General features: G+C 35.3%; 1 protein-coding gene across 2 annotated transcripts; it reads right to left on the reverse strand.

Moving 5' to 3' along the window:
- Positions 1 to 2230: 2230 nt before the first annotated feature.
- Positions 2231 to 20384, reverse strand: ATM (Serine/Threonine-kinase ATM-like protein). 2 transcript variants are annotated; one of them, XM_078976943.1, is made up of 78 exons: positions 20127 to 20384; positions 19820 to 19928; positions 19334 to 19465; positions 19011 to 19172; positions 18724 to 18919; positions 18347 to 18643; positions 18171 to 18258; positions 17985 to 18088; positions 17757 to 17855; positions 17618 to 17674; positions 17402 to 17486; positions 17093 to 17167; positions 16970 to 17011; positions 16784 to 16854; positions 16641 to 16689; positions 16434 to 16505; positions 16173 to 16328; positions 15996 to 16085; positions 15728 to 15915; positions 15094 to 15649; positions 14939 to 15010; positions 14701 to 14862; positions 14440 to 14613; positions 14175 to 14302; positions 13761 to 13917; positions 13514 to 13560; positions 13382 to 13445; positions 13125 to 13199; positions 12935 to 13054; positions 12655 to 12840; positions 12432 to 12553; positions 12273 to 12342; positions 12075 to 12202; positions 11859 to 12000; positions 11623 to 11763; positions 11437 to 11535; positions 11252 to 11298; positions 10957 to 11143; positions 10639 to 10860; positions 10492 to 10563; positions 10062 to 10131; positions 9828 to 9945; positions 9528 to 9651; positions 9265 to 9402; positions 9007 to 9117; positions 8839 to 8886; positions 8625 to 8729; positions 8441 to 8527; positions 8025 to 8324; positions 7808 to 7923; positions 7658 to 7724; positions 7501 to 7575; positions 7253 to 7372; positions 7003 to 7167; positions 6826 to 6924; positions 6592 to 6743; positions 6294 to 6495; positions 6154 to 6201; positions 5979 to 6062; positions 5823 to 5906; positions 5600 to 5680; positions 5420 to 5509; positions 5271 to 5333; positions 5052 to 5192; positions 4912 to 4968; positions 4772 to 4831; positions 4593 to 4687; positions 4385 to 4493; positions 4207 to 4296; positions 4040 to 4119; positions 3880 to 3958; positions 3742 to 3788; positions 3574 to 3673; positions 3196 to 3462; positions 3039 to 3104; positions 2791 to 2934; positions 2444 to 2522; positions 2231 to 2348 (listed from the first exon to the last, which is right to left on the reverse strand). In XM_078976943.1, the coding sequence occupies exons 1-77, from the start codon at positions 20193 to 20195 to the stop codon at positions 2445 to 2447; spliced, it is 9072 nt and encodes a 3023-aa protein (XP_078833069.1). In that variant the 5' UTR covers positions 20196 to 20384; the 3' UTR covers positions 2231 to 2348; position 2444. The 2 variants fall into 2 exon arrangements, with proteins under 2 accessions (XP_078833069.1, XP_078833070.1); XM_078976944.1 differs by lacking the exons at positions 17618 to 17674; positions 17757 to 17855; positions 17985 to 18088; ... (5 more) ...; positions 19820 to 19928; positions 20127 to 20384 and having other exon boundaries at positions 2231 to 2522; positions 17093 to 17159; positions 17402 to 17481.
- Positions 20385 to 20648: the final 264 nt, after the last annotated feature.

Genomic DNA, 20648 nt, shown 5'->3' on the forward strand with positions numbered 1-20648 from the left:
TGATTTTAATTTTCATTTTTCTTTCATTTTTAAAAATTATTATAATTATTAATATTATTAAATATAAACTGGATCCACATCTCTCTCTACCCCACTCTCTTTCATACCTAAACGGATCAAATGATGAATGTCAACTAATATTTGTGCGACTAGTTAGCATCAATGCACTATACGTTGATGCAAAATTGTTGAGAATTAGTAGGAATTAGAAGAAAAGAAATGTTGCAAAGCAATATTACTACTAGTAACTTGAATGTACCGGTGAGTGAAGCCTACTGGTCTCTTGTAGGTAAAGCCGATAAAAAGTTCTCCAAAATTAGGGATTTGTTGTATTACGAACGCAACAGGTCAATTTTTTTCTCTTTGTTGTAATTTAATTTATATTAGTGTATGTAATAAAGCTAGCGATATGCCCAAAATCTCGTTTGATGAATTGTATGCCTCGAAACTTATACAAATGCATTTGAGCATTTTACTCTTAAGAACTTATATAAATCCTGCATTTGAAGAGATGGGAAGTAGGTGATATTGCATCGCAAATAGGGCAACTATATTTCGGACAATATATGAGAACAAGTATGGCTAGTTATCTGTCAGAGTCATATATATCTTATGAAGCGATCGTGACTAGAGAGTATTTCAAAGATTGACTCTTACAAGATGTGAATCTTGCCAACAAAGAGTTGAGGTTCATTGCAAGATTCTTGAGAACAAACAGGAAATGGTTTATCGTTTGGTAATCAATTTAAAGTGTTAGTTACTGACTGCAAGAGGGCTTTTCGGGTATTTAATCTTAGTGTTATATATCTCGAAAGTGATCTGATCACGGTCACTCTTGAAGACATATTATTTGCTGGAATATAACAAATCTTCATCAGGAGCAGCAGTGAATGAATGTTACGGAATGATTTGATGTATGTGTGCATTTGTGTTCATCCTCATATGTTGAATCTGACATTATATTTGGGTTTGATTGGGTTTGATTGCAGTGGAGGTCCGACAATTGTGAGAAACGCATATTACAAACGAATCTGATTGGGTTCATCCATTGGCATGTTACAGACAGATCTGAGTAGACTTATGAGAGAATGATGGAAAAGTGTCAACGGGGGTCGATGACGATCCGAATATTGTGAGCGGCGATGGTGGAAACTTTGGTTACAGTAGCTATCAGAAGTGGTTGACTATGTGTCAAAGGAATTTGTTAAGTAGTCTTCTACTACCTCTCTCCGATGTAAACTCCAATGGCATTCACAGTCAAGATTTTGGTCTAACTCCGGTTTAAATTAATGTGTTTTCTAATCAGAACTACATGGGTTTTCTTAAGGTGGGTGTTGGCCCATTTTATTATTAATAAAATATTAAATTAAATAGAAAATATATATATATATATATATATATATATATATATATATATATCAAAAGGGCAAATTAGTCATTTAAATTTTCAGAGGGACCGTTTCCACATAGAAACATGGCCAAAAAGACTGTCAAGCGAAAAAAGTCGAGATTTGAACTAAACCTTAGAAAAAAATACATACCACAGGGACCATTTTTGCAGTTTCAGCTTTAAGCAATAAATAACAAGGCACTAACATAAACAAATGATCGTAAACGAAAAACATAAAAAAACCATAAAATCTCGTAAACTGAATAAAAAAAACAAACACTAACATATAAATGAATGATATACGCAAAAAAACACATAAAAACAATATTAAATAATTATATTGGACGATTTATAATTAGTTAGTTTATTATATTAATTTGTTTACTCAAACAAAACATGATTTAAAATAATAAAAGTAACTCTATAAATAAATATATCTAAGAATAAATAATAATGTGATTTTATATTAAAAAAAAAAAGGAAAGGGTACTTTGATCTTTTTATATGGATCAAAGATCTACAGTACAATATTCACAAATCATAGGATATAACCTTATCAAATTTGAAGTACAAATTTTAAACTCAAAGACTAAAACTAAAAATTCAATCAAACTACAAGGACCATTTCTGTAATTTAGTCATGAAAATGGTTTGTTGTCAGCATCTACAAACTATTAACCTAAAAGAAAACGTTAGATTTTGGCTTTCGTGTGCCAAATTATTAAAGCTCACAAAAAGAAAACACCAAAAATCAAAGCCGGTTATGAGCAACATCTAGAAGGTTTATGCCTTGATAAAATATAATAATAGTCTTATTGATCTTTTTTAGTAATTAACCAATAAGCTAAATATGAATAGTATTAAAAATTTAAGATGCCTTACATCCATTTTGAATGGAACAAAGAAGATGCCTGATGGAAAACTTGGGTACAACATCAGACCTTACATTAGAGGTAGACTGTACAGAAAGTAGAATAGGACATAACTCATAACTGTATGTACGTACTCACCCACCCAACAAGGAAAGCCTCAAATGATGTACAGTTGACTTACATTAGAGCCAAGACGCCCACCCAGGAAACATTTGACATAGGCGATCAGGATCGATTGCATCCTGTATCAGTTGTTGAACCTGCCAAACCAAAAGAATTAACAAAAAACTTTATCGATTTAGCCACCCCACCCAACTTTTTTTTATGATTATTATCATAATAGTTTAGTGGCTAAATTACCAACTTAATGCAGAAAGGACCGACTTAATAGAGAAGGTCAGGGAAGAGCATTAAGTCCTTAACACTTTTTACAAATTTGCCCTCGTTTCTTTGTGAGTGAGTGTGTGTGTCAAATAATTTTTAAACATCAGACCAGACCAGATTTGATGAGAATGAGATAAAATTTACCTGTCCATGCACACTTCTCATTTCACCCTCTTCATATCCATCAAGTTTCTGCTTAACACGCAAAAGAGCACGTGCTGCATCTTTATTTCCTTCATATCCTTCTTCAGACTCCTCCAAGCTTGCCTCCAGATCATCATCAGTTTCCTATCCCCCCAAAAAAAACACATCAGGCAATTACACTTGATAGCAAATTCAATATATACCATGTATATGCGAAAACAGAATATAGGGTTTCATTCCTTAATTACCTTTTGGCGCTCCAAAGCTTTTAGGGGTGATAGGGCCCACTTGTATAAAGGATCATGGATAAAAACCTTCACAGTGAATTTTAGAACATATTAATATATGAATAGAATAACCTTTTATTTTAAATGGTGTTAAAGATTTTTAAAAAAATAATAATACTTCAATGATGGTGAGCAAAGCTTCTTTATTTGTGCGCATGACTGAAAGATTTTCTTCACAACACCTTCTGAAAACACCTTCCACTCCGGTTACTCCCATACCATCTATGATGTCTCTTGTGAGCCTGAAGGGAACCCGTTCAGGTGTTTTTAGCATCAATCCTTGCTCAAATGCAACACCCAGATCAATGTGTACAACTTCTGCAGTTGCTTGGTCAATTAGAATGTTCATGGAATGTCGATCTCCAAGACCCACAATGTAACCAACCTATATATATATCAAAATCAGATAACTGTTGTTCATCTCATCATGCTCCTAGCCCCTAGGGGAAGCACATTACAGCACTAAGCTAGAAGGAATGGAATAATAATACACTACCATTGAACTAGCTGCCACACTTCTTGTATAAGCAAGTCGTTTTTCAAACCAGTCAGCTGGATGTAAAAACCTCTCTAGAAAAAAGTGATGCATCACTGGTCTGCACCAAATAACAAAATAAAAACCAAAACTTCAATAAACTATATTACTAATTAGGAAGTTACCAACCTGAAATTGTCGCAGACTTCCTGGAATGCCTTGCGCTTGTTATTTTCCTATGAATCACAATCACATGATACAAGTTCATTCTTTTTGAAATCTTTTATATTACTAAAACTGAATAATATGAATCATGAACCAACTTACTGTAGCCATGTGTTGCCTGCATTTGGGAAATGACCAATCTCCTGTCCCATAACGCCCATGGGCACCTCCACTTCTTGTACTGAAAACTCCACAGTTTTAATTTTAGTTTATCAATATACAAATTTGTTGACCTGAGACATCAAACATAATTTTTACTGACCTTCCTGTAAGATATTCACCTAAAGGTAAAGTGCCATTTACCCACTCGAGAACACCAGCACTTGGAGTAAAAGGAACCACCTGTTTCATCAAACATTGATATGTTACAATTCACACTTTTCACCCCTTGACGTGAGCATCTAAAAGAAAATTAGACTTCATAAGTACCTTATATGTCCGTATCCCTAATCTTCTTTTCCACGTATCCCGGTGATTCTGTAAGAAAGTATTCACCAATGCAAAGAACTGTTCCATTACCTGCAGTATTTCCATTTCAAAGTTACACATACACTATAAATCAGAATTAAACTTATGAAAAGTTACACTTGATATGTTTTATACATACAGCATCTTGTCTGAGGTCATCGTTTCCTGATTTCGCAAGCTGTCTGTATCTTTTACCATCCGAACCAAGGCACTCGACAACTTTTGGAGCATTTATGCCATTCATGATCCTGTGCAGATTAGCAATAGGAAGTGCAAGTTAGCAGCATGTGGTGCTGACAAGGATACAAAAACAAGATGATGACATGGTTCTCAATGTGTAGACATACGTGACTGAATCTGCTAAGCCTTTGAAATGTGGGAATGACCCTTCCTCATACTGACAACTAGGGTCAACCGGAAAAGATGATGTCACCACAGGTACCTGCATATATTTAACCACAACACAAGGGATGTTCACCATAAGCCAAAATTATGGTGCCAAAAGGATTAAGAATGGTTCACTCACGAGTTCAAGTTGCTTAACACTGCGAATTTCTCTTGGTAGAGCCATCCTTTTATTGGTATCCTGTTAACATGAATAAACAATTTCAACATGATTAAAAAAATCCAACAAATGAAATGAGCCATATGAGATTTATGGATTACCTCTCGTTTTGTTTCCAGTTCAGCAAGCCGGATATAAATTTCTACCATCTGTTTCATCTATATATAATATACACAAGCCATCATGAAAAGTTCCTGTAAATAGTTTATATAATATAATATTGGAAATTTGAATTACATACTTGTCTAATCACAGCTCCGTGGTGCGAGGATAACTCTTTTAAGAGCGTTTCTGCAGCGTACTTTTTATCCATATCCACCACAAATGAGCTTCTACTTCGTTGCTTATCCTTGACACGATCACCATTGGCAAGTGCCAAAAGCTAGAAATTAAAACTTAATTAAATTACGAGGTATACTTTTTAAAACAAGATGTTATACACTAGACTAGAGCAAAGTACCTGAAAGATTGTGTGGTATGGATGGTCGATTGCCATTTTCTTTAATAGAGAAACCAAAGCGAACTGCATACAGCAGAAGTAAAAAATGAACTACAAGAAAATTAGAGATGAAACGAAAAAGGATTGCAGTAAAGGCATGAGGCTTTAACCTGAAAAGTATTAGGTCCCTGAGTATCTTTTGAGCTACCCAGTCTTGAAGCAATTTGGTATACTAAAGGTATAAACTTGCAAGACTGCACCTGAAAATAAAAGTGACAAGTTTCAGTTATAAATCCTAGTTCTTTTCCCACATTGATAATAGCAACTAACTTTAGTCATCCTTCCTATACCTCTTTGATTGTACTGAGCATTCCATCTACAACAATTTGTCTTGTGGATAAACCAAACCACAGAGATACAAGTCGAAACACCTGAAGACAATTACAACATTTTTCACCAAGTCAATCTTTGACTCGTTTGTTTGGAATAAGCGATGGAAATTGGATTTACAACTTTATTACATCATATTTGACCATGAAAGAAGTCAAAAACTACATTTGGATAAGATCATACCACTCGAACGTCATATTTGTCAGCTATGACTAGACATCGCTTATATCCTTCCAATGCTATGCTGAGGAAATTATCTCTATCTTGCTGAAACATTAAGGTAATACAGTTAATATGACATAATATGTTGTACTTTTTGAAGACTGATTGGTTTTCTACCTGTAACTTTTCAGCCTCCTCTTTGTCCATTGTGAGTTGTTTTTGCAACTCTTGTATTTTTACTGAATAATCTGTTTTATCACCCTATACACATGAAAAGAAAATGATAAATCTTCTGAAATAATGTTGAGCATGGAACGAATGACAAAGAAAAGTGTTGAAAACATTGGCTTGCCTTGGATGCATTCTTGAATCGCCTATAAAGCGCATCCAACTCTTTTGTCTACAAAATCGACTTTCTGGTTATGACATTTCCAAACAAAACTTCATTTTATTAAAAACTTAGAAGAATTGAAATCTGTATGAATAAACAACCTTATGTTTTCTCAAGCGCATTGCTGCTTGCCACTCATTAGAGGTGAGCCTTTCCTCATAGCTACGGAAAAGAGCATCCGCATAATGAGCAAGTTGGAAATGTGTTTGGCCTTGCCTTGCAACGGACTTCTTGTCTGTTGACTGGTGTTTGTCAGCAAGGTTGACCGCGTTTTTTAGATACTTCTCCAAGATAGTCCTAGAGCTAGAGGGCAGAATGGTAAAGTTAGCTTCATTGTCTTGCTATGTTTAAGAAGACAAATTGAGAATATGGTTAACAGTTATATATTTTATAACTAACTTGCTAGAACGTGTTTCAGCCAGCCATTTTCCAACAAGACGATATACATCTGCTGCCGCCTCGTTCATTTTGCGATTTTCAGAGATGTACTTTGCAAGATTAATTGCCATCTCATGTTGACCTTGGGCCCGCAGAAGCTTTGCTTCTTCAACCTAGTACGAATAAAAATTATACATTAAAGAAGAAAAAATAAAATGGTCAGTAATGAATAAATGATGTTATAGAAACGCATACCCTTCCAAGCCAATAGAGTTTAGAATCTTCTCCTCCCATACCAATGTAGAGGGACTTAAACTCATGCAATGCCGCAGCAGATTGAGAAAATCTAGAGCCCTACAAAATGGATATCATTGTTATTTGCAGAAATAATCAGTTTCTTATTAATAAAATGATTATAGTTTAATGACATACCTTACGAAGAATAGATGCAGATTCCAAAAGATGTTGGACAGTAGAGTCCTTACAGCTTAAAATTTGAAGCATAACTCTTCTGAATGCCATGAATGGTTCTAAAAGGTTCATATGTAACTGTGCACGATTTAGAATGCAGCTCCATTCCGTATTCAACCATGACAACTGCATAAAATAATTCTACATATTAACAATTGGCCACTAATACTAATAAGAACAAGTACCCATGTGAGCAATTTGCAACTAGTACCTGGTCCATGTTGGGAGTCAAAGGTCCAGATAATAATCTTTGTGCCTCGTTGTCAGTATCTTTCTTCCCATCCAACCATGCCCATCGCAAATCCCAGGCCAGTCCAAGATGACAGAAAATCTGACAAAAAATCATAAAAACATTACTCTCTAAATTAAATCATGTGAGAGTGTTACTTTTTACCATAATGAAATCCTCCAGACTTTATCCAAATATCAAGACAAAGTTAAGCATCATGAATTGCGCACCTGGAGCTTCACAATAGTGGAATAAATATATTCTGTGCTCTCCTCACTTGCATGATAGATAGAGAACAGAAGCCCCTGATATTTGAAATAATCAACTTGTAAGTTAAATTTTCACAAGGTTTTACTTCTTCCAACTATAACACTAATCCATTTGTACCTGCTTAGATTCTTTGAGGTTCAGGTTAAATGCGCTCACATCTCCCTCATGGAAAGCCCTCAAACAGCTAGCAACATAGTAATGATTTGATTTTGTGTTAGAATAAAGAAGTACCAGTTATAATAAAAGGAAAACATCATATTGAATTACCTGTGTAGCCTTTGGTTGAAACGGCTATGTCTGATCCGTTGACTTGGCTTAGGAGAATCAGTGTCCATGGACAGTAGAGAGAAATCCCAATTTCCTGCACGCCAAGCAGCTTCAAACTACAAAACAGTGAAATTCAAGCATCACTACCCCAAAAAAATGGAAATATGAAGAGAAAATTACACAAAGAAGATCATGTGTTGTAAAAAGTTGGACAAACCTGTAGCTCATTGAACTCTAAGTCATCCTGAAAGCGGCCTTTTTTGTACATTAGCCCTTGGCAATACATATCCAACATATGAGTGCAACCAATTTGTTGTAAAGATTTGATCAGCCCTTTGTGTGGTTTTCTTTGTTTCATTTCATCTTCTGGTTTGGAGGAAGATGAAGATAAGGATGGATCACCGGAACAATTATTACCCATCTCAATCGATGCCTCAGATCGTACTTGTAGGTCGTAGTACTCAAGAGCTTTACTCCAGTTACCCTCATGCTCAAAAGTGATTATTTGTGATGTCAGCTGCAGGTCATTAAAAACATAATCTCATACAATGTAGAAAATAAAAATCAAAAAATGCATAAAAATTGAGATAAAGGTGACATGAGAGACAATGTGCGTGCTATAGTAGCATTTACCTTGTGAGACTGGATGATCCCATACAAGCTGTCTGGTTCATTTATTTGGGTAACTGCTGCGACTAGAATTTCTATGTGGTGTGGCAGCTGACAACAATAAAGAAATGATCACTAATAAGTAATAATGAACCACAATGATTTATCAGACATTATTCTGATAGTAACCAAAAGAGCTTAAGAGTACCATTTCTAGATGGGAAAAATCTGGACTTCCTAACATGAGGCAGCTAAAATGCTCTTGACACCAGTGCTCCACATACAACACAGCAGTGAAGTATGAGCCACAGCCCTGTCAATTAATTAGGAAAGCAAGTCAGAGAGTAGTAATAGCAGACAAGCCTTGCATCAGTTATCTTTCATTAGTTGTAGACATAAACATCATAGTGAAATTAACTCACAATGGCTGACTTAGCGACAACAAGGTAGTCAATGGGAAGCCAATAAACCTGAGAAACATAATGAAATAATAGTAAATTATTGGATGGAGCATGGATATCATACTGGCTTTAATTAATGTTCATTTATGAATTATGATTAGCAATTAAGAATGCATAGAAGATCTAGACCTTTTCCCAACATAATGTAGAAGTGAGTGGTTGAGTAGATGTTGCAGTATGGTCTGTTGCCTTACGTGGTGTAGAACGAGATCTTGAGCTATAACTAGATGACTTCGCATGCTGCAGAACCAAGTCTTAGTATTCGTCTCGGAAGTAATTAAATAACAATTTCATCCTAGAAAACTATGTTTTTAATGCAAACAAACAAACAAACAGTATGGTAACAAAAGAAATACTGAATATATTGTTGGTTGCATCTGTATTTACCTTTGAGCCTTCAGTTTTAGAAGGGACAGAAGTAGCTCTCTCCATTACATGACAGAGTCGAAGTTCATTGAGTGCATCCAAAATAACCTGAACTGATCTGATTAAGCTATTGGATTCAACAACTATCTCTTCCACCACCTGAATGCAGATTAAATGTACCAAAATCACCTTGTTAAGATCACATCACTAAACATATTTTTGAATGACTTATATGGTCAATATAACAAATAAGCACGGAAATTTAACATGAGAAACTCATAAACCTTCACAGAGATCAGCTTGCAAAGATCAATGTCTAAATTCTTCCTCTTTGCAAGATTGACCATAACATTTGACAAAAGAAGCTCAGCAACTTCAGCTTTCAGCAGCACAACATCCTGGCATAACCTATTTTGCAAATCCATGGTTACTTCAAAGAGAAAAAAATATATATACTATTTTTATTAATAATAAAAGAGAGTGGGACCCACTTAAGTAGTGCCATCACCACCCCCTCCTTTGCATGCAGATACACCCCTACAAACAAGTAAAACCAATACCTACAAAGAAAGAAGGAATGCTACCTTAAGATAGTATCATCACAAAAATAAATGAGTGCATAAACTAGCTGAGAGATCCATGTCTCAAATGTTTTTCCACGAGTCTCCCAAGTAGAAGTCTTCTCAATTGTAATGGCTTGACCTGACAATAGTATTAAACAGGTGACAACATGACCAAACTTAAGAACAACTTTAACAGATGAGAAAAACACATTTTCATCAAGTGATTAGAGTTCTTATTAAATGGAATGGCTTTACCACTGAACTTCCTTTCTAGATCCATTAAGGAACTCTGAACTAGCTCTGCATTAACACCCTTGGAGTGAACCTACATTTAAAGAAGCATTAGACACTGAAAACACCTTTTCAAATGATCAGAATGACACAAGCATGAACAAAAGAAAAGACCCATCAACCATATACTGACGAAATCACTAGCAACTTTAGATCACTTTTCAATGTAATAGACATATTTGTAACGAGTCGATATGAATTAAAAGAAGCATTCATGTAACTAATAATATAGAAATAGAATTTAAATTATAGCAATAAATAATGGATTACAAGAGCTTCTGTGTGAAGACATCCCAATCGAGATCATATAAAGAATATACACAGGTTACTAACACCCAAATAAGACTTGTAACTTACAGAAAGATATAGTGAAATGAAAATTGTTTGTTCTTACCTCGAGTATAGACCTCTCATAAGAATCAAGTGATAGTAAAGCTCGGTGACCCCTTTCAGTTGAAAGTATCCCCTAGTCGAAGGCAGGATATGTTAATGAATTTATAAAAGATAAAAATAAGCTAAATGCTTTTAATAGCTGACTTACACGTAATGCTTGTGATGCCATCTCAATTATCTCGACAGATTCATCCATCAAATACTTCTTCAAAAGCTGCATCACTGCAACTAAGAGCTCTTCAGATAAACCTGAATCCATATGAAAACTGAAGCCACTACCACCATCCGAATAAAGAGGCTTGCAAATGTGTATCCGGTTTGACTCTCCAGGAAGATGGAAAACAACACGATGTGGATCCCCAATACCAATCTGAAACCAGAATCACCACATACATGAAACAACTCTCTATCAGTTGCTGTTCTCTCAATGGTGAGTAAAGAATAAGAAGGAAGTTAAAACTGATACCATTGATAAAAAATCAGAAACAAATGCTCCAAAACTGTTTGATGCATCTGAACTGGCCATTCGAACTAGAGTCCAAACCGCACGGACAATTTCATCATCATGTTGCCAAAATGCATCTCGAAAAAACTGTTCTGCATTCTTTTGACGCTCAAACCCCGTGAAAATGATACTGTGCAAAGCTTTGAGACTGCAAGAAAAGTGTCATACATTGATTTGACCTGAACAATAGATATAAATTCTCACAGATTTCTATTTGTAGACTATAGAAGTTTATAATCAAATAAAGAAAAATCACCTGCATATAACCAGCCTTGGTGGAAGATGACTAGATCTTCTCACAAACTGAAACCAAAAAAAAAAAGTGTTAAGGCAGGCAAAAGTTTTAGGAATGAAAAAAATGAAAAGAGAGCCAACAATCGAATTTTACTAGTATTAAAAAAACTAAGATGTCCACACATTCTCAAGGAAATGAAATTTTACCTCTAATAAGTGGTCTCTTGCAGAGTAATCTTGGCACACTTCGCCATGAAACTTACGTAGTCTATCAAATATATCAAACTCAGGAAAGGGGGGAAGTTCCTGAAATAGCACACTTGCCAAATGTAATTCAAAGCCTTCTAAGCAGCAATGAAATTTTTCTAATTAGTCAAAACTGAAAAAACGTACTTTGATATGCTTATGAAGAGATGGATCAGAATCCACAATAAGCTCGTGAAGCAGTGACAAAGCCTCAGATGGATGAGTGAGGGAATGTTTAATATCAAATTTTGAGGGTATACAAGAATCAACTAGCTTTGATACCAGAAACTGCAACAAAGAACAGTCGAATTCAGAAAATGTCAAAATGATGGCATATAATAACAACCAGTAAAGAAGATAATGTAGGAAAACGATAGATAAACCTGAAGCTGTTCACCAAGCACATCAATACCATATGTAGATTGGTTGTCTTTAAGGGTTTTGAGCAATGCAGAGATAATCTGACAACATTGGTCTTGTAAAGGACCATAATCAATGAATTGCCCCACTAAGGTGAAAAGATAACTGCAGAATCATAATGGAAATTTTCGTGAGTAGAACACATTTGGAGTACAAGGGACAAGTTGATCTGAACCCACTTGGAAGTGCTTGGTACTGCAGCTCTATGTCCAAGAACATTAACAAGCACCTCAATACCAGACAACCTGTTACATCTGTGCCTATGGTGAATAGACGCTGTAACTTTATGATGCATTTCAAGTATGAACTGCACAATACAAAAGCCAATGACATAAGGTGCAAGAAAAGATAATGAGATCATGAAAATATATAATCACCATAAAAACTCTATCGGGGCGAAAAATGTTGATTTTGTCTACTACAACCATGCTGCAAGGAGCTTCTTCCCTACAAAATACAATAGCATAACAGTTGGGCAGTATAATTTGATACTTGGAAGAATACACATTTGACAATGTTACAAGAAGGCAATGTACATGCTCAAGAAACCATCGACTACTGTTTGAATAGCACGTTGAATTGTATCCTTGGTAAAGAAAGGCAATGCAGGTTCTGATAACCGGGAAGCAAGTGATAAAATGTAACTGACAATAGAAACCTGCAATTAGATAACAGCAAGTGTTACAATCAAGTAAACCCATTTACAAATTACTCCTTTATGTATAACTAAGCTTGTGTGATAGAGGTAGAATAGCAAACCATGTGTTTCTTAATAAGGGTGTCCCGCTCCTTCTCAGATAACCCAGAGATACTTAATATTGAACTCTGAAGTGCTGCTGTTCCCGATTCCCACCCAGACCTTTTGCTGCAATGTAATGCTATACAAACTGAAAAGATATGTACAAAGTGACTCTTAATAAGTGCTGCAGAAGATTGACCGGAAACCTGCATGCAGAAATGATGTCAGCTCAAACAAAGAAAAAACAAACAAACAAAAAAACAAATAATATGAAGTTTCAAGCATATTAAAAGATCCCACCTTGGCAACCCAGTTCAAGTTGGAAACATCGTTATGCAAAACCAAAGCTGGAAGAAGCCAACGGCAACAATATTGAATGAAATTACCAGCTTCCACATTGAGAACAAAAAGTTCACGTGTCTGCAAATACCAAATGAGATTAAATGTACATCCAATAATGTCTTACATTAAATAGTTGTGTTACTATTACCTCAACTAATGCAGCCAAGCTTACACCACACTGGACCCAGAAGAAAATAATTGGTGCAATAAGCTCTCCAATGTACTGCAAAACAGCTAAATTCAATCACATTGATGTATAATAACCTCATAAAACAGCTACTTCCAGTTATTCACATAAAAACAAGTCTAGATAGCTCAGTTTTGTCCCTGAATGACACAATCAATATCAATCTGTATTATAAGCTAGTGAGATAAGGATTAAAGATAAACTGAAGAAAAAAAAACCTCTGATCTGGAGTTGTATTGTAGTTTTTTAGAAAGGTTGTCAAGTACAGCAGCAACCAGCTCCCTGCAGTAAAATGATTGCAGTAAGTATATAGGCTTTGGTTGGTCAGCAAATAAGTACAAGAATAGTACCTCTGGGAGGAATCAATAGCAGCAATAACACAGATCATAAAAACAGCCTGCATAAAATTAAAAAGGTCAACAGAAGCATACAGATCCCCACCAAAGAAAAATCAGTCAAAAAACTTGATGACTATTACAGAATACACATCTTCTACATAAATGTGCCTTTGTAATGCCTCACTAAAAAGTAAATCAGTCATGGTGAATATTTTTCACAAGAAAAGATGTTCAATAAAATTTAGAAGGATTTAAATACCTCCAACTCAATTTTCTCACTGTGCAGGGCAAGATGCACAAGGGTTACAATGATGGTTTCCATGATAGGGCGTGGTTGATGACCAGCAGCTAAAACCTCATTGGCTTTAACAAACTTATCCTTAAATAACACCACCAATTTTACACTAAAATTTGACCTGGAAAATGGAGAAACATAATCAGGAATTTATAGATATCGGTAGCTACAAAGGTGTATATGAGGTCATTCTTAGTATCAAAAAACTTAAGGACACAAAACTACAAGAAGGTTGCTTCATCCAAGAACCTGGCTGATATCAAGACTCTTTTTGCTGGTTAAATCTTTTTTTTTCTAAGTGCAAACTTGATCCTAACACTACGTAGAAATTGCTAGAAAATAATATATTGAAAAAGTATGCTATGCTTTAAAACATACAGTATATCCTGGAAGAGCTCATCATGGCCATCCCATGTTTGGAAAAGAACACCAATTCTTCTTGCTAGGGAAAATCGAACACGGAAATCAGGATCTCGGAGCATAAGTAGCAACTTCTCAACCATGGCCTATTTTATATATACACAACAGAAACCATGTCACACAAATAGATGATCAGAATGATAGTGATGGTGATGCCTAAACCCTTAAGCTACTAACTAGAAAGAAAAATCTATATTTATCACAGAAAGTGAAGCATAAGCACCTGACCGATTTGAGGACTAAGTAATATAAAGTTGCATATGCAATCAATGAGCTTCACGCGACCTAACCAATCAAATTGGTCATTCTCTGCAATTTTGATAACAAGATCACCCAGTGGTACCAAACTCTGAGAGTCGTCTTCTAGAATTAGCTCCATGGAAGCTTGTGATGCCACCTGTAAAACATTAACAAAGTTGGTATTTATTAATTGTTTAGTCTGTTTCAATGTAAACTTCAGTGTCATACATCAAATGCAACCAACCTGTTCAGATAATCCTGATTTGATAGAATGACCGAGATTCTTTTCCTTTGTAACTTTGTTTGACATCAACGTCTGTAACAGGCCACATATAGCGGTCAGTATCTTAGTTGGCTGAAGCTTAACATCAGAAAGCCTATCAACCATGTTGTCCAGTGATAAAACCTGCAAAACCACATATCAATGAAAAAAATTAGACAAAAGAAATATCTATTGTCACTAGATATTTACAGGAGAGTACCATGTCAGAAAACCCTTGACAAGAGGACCAGCAAGGATGTTCACAAAGGTTAAGCATAACGCATTCCATCAGCTGGATCAATATCAAGGTTAATATTAGATTATTATTATTATTATGTTTATGTTTATGTTTAAAAAAATCAAGAGGAGATTTACCCTTTGATCACTTTCTGTTCGCCTCAAATTGAACAAAACATCCCATGTGTCAACTGGAAGAACCGAAAAAAAGCTTGAGATTAATGATATAATTTCCAGCTTCCATTTAACAGAAGGAGACACTCGAGAATTCTCTCCACCACTACTCATAATATCAACATCTTCTAAATCATCAATTTCATCAAGCTCTGCATCCAAGACAGTCGTATGATTGCGATTTGGCCAATCTGATTGATCTATCTCAGACTGAGGATTACATGTGCCATCAGAAACTCCTTCATATAGTTTAGTCAGAGCCTTCAAAAGCCTCTTGGTTGACCAGATAATATCATTATAAAACGTACAATCGCCACCTTGATAGCTAAAGAGGGGTGAACCAATAAAACATTTTAAAGAAGTTTGAATGGAGTCCATGCCCTCAAGACCAGCATTTAAGCCATGACTACCACACTGAATATCACTGGAATGTTTGTCAATCACTGAAACAGCATGACTTAGCATTTCTAACATGTACTGACCAACTTCAGAGAAGAAAGAAACATTTTCTTCTTTCAACCTAATGCAACAAAAGGATTTGCTAAAATTTCCTTTTATATTTTAAATAAAATTCACCATGGATGGAAAATAAAAATACCTTGCAACATACGAACCATACAGGAAATTTGACAAAAGAGCACATCTGAAGAAAATATCTGAGAGAATCATTTTCTCAATCTCTTTGTTTTCCAAAACCTCAAGAATTCCGAGCTCCATTTCATGAAGCAGTGAGTCCCTTAAATGACGGGGGAGACGCACCTTCTGGTGGCTTGGAGACTGGGCTACCTGAAAAACAATAAAATGAGATAAATATTTCTCCAATCCCACAATATAAATTCAGTGTAGAAAAAGGGTGCAAGTGCAACCTCTGAATGAGAATCGAGAAAAACTTCAGCAAGCACTTCCACAGAGCAATCGAACAAATCATGTGAATTTTCCCGCTCTAGTTTTTCAACCTACATGAGATTTGAATATTCAATTTTTTTGCAGCTGGAAGTAGAGAAAGATCAGCATGCAGAATAGGAAAACAATATTCATTATACCTCAATGCTGTCATCAATGGTTACAGGGATATCTACAAGAAGATGAGCCAAAGAACATCCTTTATCACAATTTGTAAAGCGAGAAGAACCAGCACAAAGAGAGAATACAGCTGCTGGCAACAGTACAACCGTATGCTCATTGAACATCATTTGTCCCTAAATAAGATGATATCAGTAATTAATCTTCACACAGCATTTTAAGAGCCCAAATACTTTCACTTTGTGTATCGACCACATAAATGTAAGACTTGTCAAACAAACCTTCCAGTTAAGTAAGCCCATAACCGTCCTTAAGAGATCTTTTCTCAGATGTAAAATGTCCTGAATGTCACCCTACACAAAAGCAAAAAAGGTAAGAGTGATGGTGGCAAAAATGTTAACAAGCTATTTGAGGTGATAGTAATTATCTTTGTAATGAGGGTATATAATATATGATATATTTAACATATCTCAAAGAAGCCAACTTACATGGGATCCTTTCTTTGAAAAATAACCTGATATGAAGCGTAAAAGAGACCTGATCATCATTATAGCAACACATTTATGAGAACATGATAATGATAAAGAAACATGGTGATTCACAAAGGTATCAAAATTCATGGTTAACCTACACTGATGGAGAATTTTTAAACAACCGAAGATCCCATACATCATGAGCTACAATAAAGTTGTTCATTGGATCCTGAAAGCAAAATGCAAAACCGAAAGTCTCCAAAGTTAAACCAAATAATCCCCCTAGGTTGATAAAATATCAATAAAAAGAAAATACCAATAGTTTATTAGAACGGCATGCTTACACTCAAATTAATATTTCCAAGGAGTATAAGAGCAGCATCTGCCTGGATAAACCATAGAGAAAGGTATATGTTATGCGAGCTTCATGTTTGTAGGTAGGTGTGGTAATCACATGAAATACTTACAACTGATGTAACATTGTTGAACATTGGTAAACCACGCAGTAGAGTGTTCCATATTGTATGCCAGCCTCTGTACAACTACAATTTTTACAAAACTAAGTTCATGGTTAATGACTGGAAGAGTAAGAAAAACACTTCAGCATGACTTCAAACTAAGTTTCTCCAAACTCTAGGAAAGAAGATGTGATAGCTTGAAAAAGGTGTCCCTAAAAAATATTGTCAATATGCATGCATTAAACAATTTCCAGCTGCCCACATAACTAGTCGACTATAACTTTGAAGACATCCAAAGGAAAAGAAATTGCACAACACCTGATTATTGGTAAATTCCAGTTTTCCTGAGCACTCCACTCCATAAATAGGACGCAAAAGTACTGATGATAGTCCTTGAAGACTCCTACAAATGCACATAGACAAATGTAAGAGTTCATACAAGAGTGTAGGGAAGCAAAATATTAGAATATAGTAGATTGGTGTTTGTGACATTTCAATCATCTAAAAGCAACCACAAGAAATTTGACAGCATACCGTAGAGTCCACAGAAGACCATCATAAGCATGCTCCATGGTTGCTTTGTTCATTATTCTGCAATAAACCCACAAAGTTTGTGTGTGTTTAGATAAGATAATACAACACATAGAGCATAAAACAAATTCAGAATATTTACCTCTCAAAGTTTGTGGATAATCCTTCAAACCAGTAGATGAAATGATCATGCTTAATGCGACTAGAGTAGTTGCGAATAAGGAAGCAAAATGCTGCATTCCTGTCATAGAAGCAAAACCCTCAAACCAAATAATAACTTATAATAGAAACATAAGCCAATAACATAGAATAAAACAATCAACATTTATATTTCTTATACAGTATGTCATTGCACTTTTTCAGAACTTACCAAGACCACTTCCCTTTGATGATTTGTTCGTTTAAATAGACAACAGTATTCTCCCTCTTAGCTCGTTTATCAGCTACAGGTGCTTTAAACGAAATAAGGCATGCCTGGAAAAAACTTTCATCACTTGTAACTTTTATTGAACCTTAAACATGTCTAAAACTTGCAATTAGATTGTACATCACTAACCCGACAAAAGACAACAGCTGCAAGATCCATCAAACTGGATTGTGAGTTTGTTAATGTACCTCGCTTATCATCCCTGGCTGTATCATTCCTATAAATTGCATTACCATGAAAAAATTAAAGTTTCAGTAAAGATGATGGTGACAGTGAAGTACTTAAAACTAAGAAACAAAATCTACCATGGCAGACTGGTAGTGGAGGTACTAATTTGATCTAGTTCCTTTCCTATTATATCCAAAAGTTGTTCCAATAAAACACTGCCATCAGTAGTTCCTCTTGCTAACTTTAATTGTAACCTTGCGTATAAAACAAGTGCATCCTTCAGACCACGATCATGAGTCGTTACCCAAACACGAAATAGAAACTGATGCACAGCATCATGAATTTCTAAAGATCGACTGCCCATATTTGGACCATCCCTAATCAAATATGTATTAATACACTCAACCAATTTGCGCAAAATCTTCCCCTCATCCCTGAAAATAACACAATAATCTGAATATGATGTTGAGAAGAGAATGGCAATCTCAGAAGCTCTGATTATCTATGCGATTACCTTAAATTAGAGAAAATCTCAATAAAACCTTTTGTTATTCCCACACGAAGATCATCAGGAAAATCTCCAGGAGGACTATCAAGAAGTGAATGAAGTGTGAGGATGCACCGAAAGACCTCCTCCTTAATAATTGATTGTCCGGTACTGCATTCACTCAAGCTTATCTCAACCTTTTCCATGTATAGAAGCACCAGACCTTGTCAAATCATTATGAGAATAATGAGATTAATTTAAAGCAGAAAACTATTTCCAAAAAAGAATATGATAGATCTTGAAAAAGTACTCACTAGAGTACACATTCTTTCTCAGGTGAAACTGAAGATGTTTAACTGCCAAAAGATGTCGTAGAATAATTCCATATTCGGACTGGAAGCTTGGAACATCGTTTAAAATCTTCCATATATGATTGAAAAGTGATTTTGCCACAGAGAGAAGATGTAAACTCTTTCCTGTACATAGATCACATAGAAGAATGTCTTCTAATAAGCTTAATTTGGGGAAAAGATCCAATACTAGTGCTATAATAGTGACACTACGCCAGGCTAAACAATGGAATACACATATGTAGCATAACAGCCGTTTTCTAATGAAATTGACACAAAAAACATACCATCTTCAGCTCGTTGTACCACGATTCTAAGAGTCTTTGCAAATGCCAACTTGGGCAGCCGCTTCTTACTTGCAGACACCTCCAACTTTATAGCTTCAGTGAGCAATTTAACAAGAAAAGGCCAAGTTTTAGCTGCAACAACAAAAATCAATCTCAGTTCACCTTGTAATGTTTAAGAAGCATGCAATATAGCAGACATATGTTATGTGTGTGCTGAGCTAATACATATCCAACATTAGATGGAATCAAAATTCTGTTTGACCTATTTCAGAGTTTCGAAAATCCAAGAGCAGATGATGTTCTGCTGTTGCCTGAGCTCTTGTTGGACCTATAACTTTCATTGATAAAATTCAATCCATCCAATTTGTACCTTGACATTATCAGTATGCAATGCTGGGGATGGATCAGAATGATCCTAATAACTAGGGTTTTATTAACGTATTTTGCAAGTTATCAATTGATTTCACAATGCATAAATCATCTTACCGTGTGGTACCTCGTGAGGTTTGAGCATGGATGTATTGCGTCCCATATATTTACAGAACTCAATCAACTTTTCTCCTTCTAGCCATGTATTCAACAACTTAATCCCTTCCTGAAACAATAAAAACAAAAATCGCAACAAACTAAATATACATTTACACAACATAAACAGAGATCGAACTCTATTCACTTTATGTGCGTGTTAAAATCGTCGAATGAATTTAGTAAGCATTGAGTTCGTTTAATTTTGCCTCGCAAAAAAATAAAAAATAAAAATAGTGATCAAGCAAATAATCGATATGAATATTACTTCACGGGCTTTGGCCTTATCAGATGAGAGTTTCAAAACGATTTCATGGACATCTGCAGATTTGACCATCGCATAATACCAGAAGAGCACAAACAGTCCGGAAAGGATTCAAATGCAAACACTGATGATTTGCGGTGAGAAGATGAGGAGATAGTTAGGGTTTTACTGTGTCAGTTGGGTAGTTTAAGAGAGTTTAACTTTTAAGTGGCGGGAGAGAAGAGAATGTCTAAAGAGGGTTTTGGGGACAAACGAGGTCAAAAGGGCGTATTGTGCGTAAACGTTCCCTCCCCTCTTCCTTGGTTTGGTTTTATTTTTCAATTTTCTAAAAAGTCACCTATTCCTTAGTTGGTTCAAAATTTATATTTACCGTTAAACTTTGATAAATAAATAAATATATATACATATATATATATATAATATGATCATTTGAGAACTTAAAATTTCTTGAAAATCCGAGAACTAAATGTGGAGTATTAAATCAAAATCTTGAATGACTTAGATTGATCATGGCGTAATTGTAAT

Source organism: Lactuca saligna, chromosome 1 (genome assembly GCF_052625555.1).
Source record: "Lactuca saligna cultivar CGN05327 chromosome 1, ASM5262555v1, whole genome shotgun sequence".
NCBI lineage: Eukaryota > Viridiplantae > Streptophyta > Magnoliopsida > Asterales > Asteraceae > Lactuca > Lactuca saligna.

Bases quoted from the DNA above. Each gene is read 5' to 3' on its own strand.
- ATM (XM_078976943.1), bottom strand. From the start codon at position 20,195: ATGGTCAAATCTGCAGATGTCCATGAAATCGTTTTGAAACTCTCATCT. The intron at 13,446-13,513 runs GTACTATTCTTG...ATTTTACTGCAG, and splicing joins GCTATTGATTCCTCCCAGAG to GGAGCTGGTTGCTGCTGTAC. The intron at 2,935-3,038 runs GTAATTAAGGAA...TTGGGGGGATAG, and splicing joins AAGCTTTGGAGCGCCAAAAG to GAAACTGATGATGATCTGGA.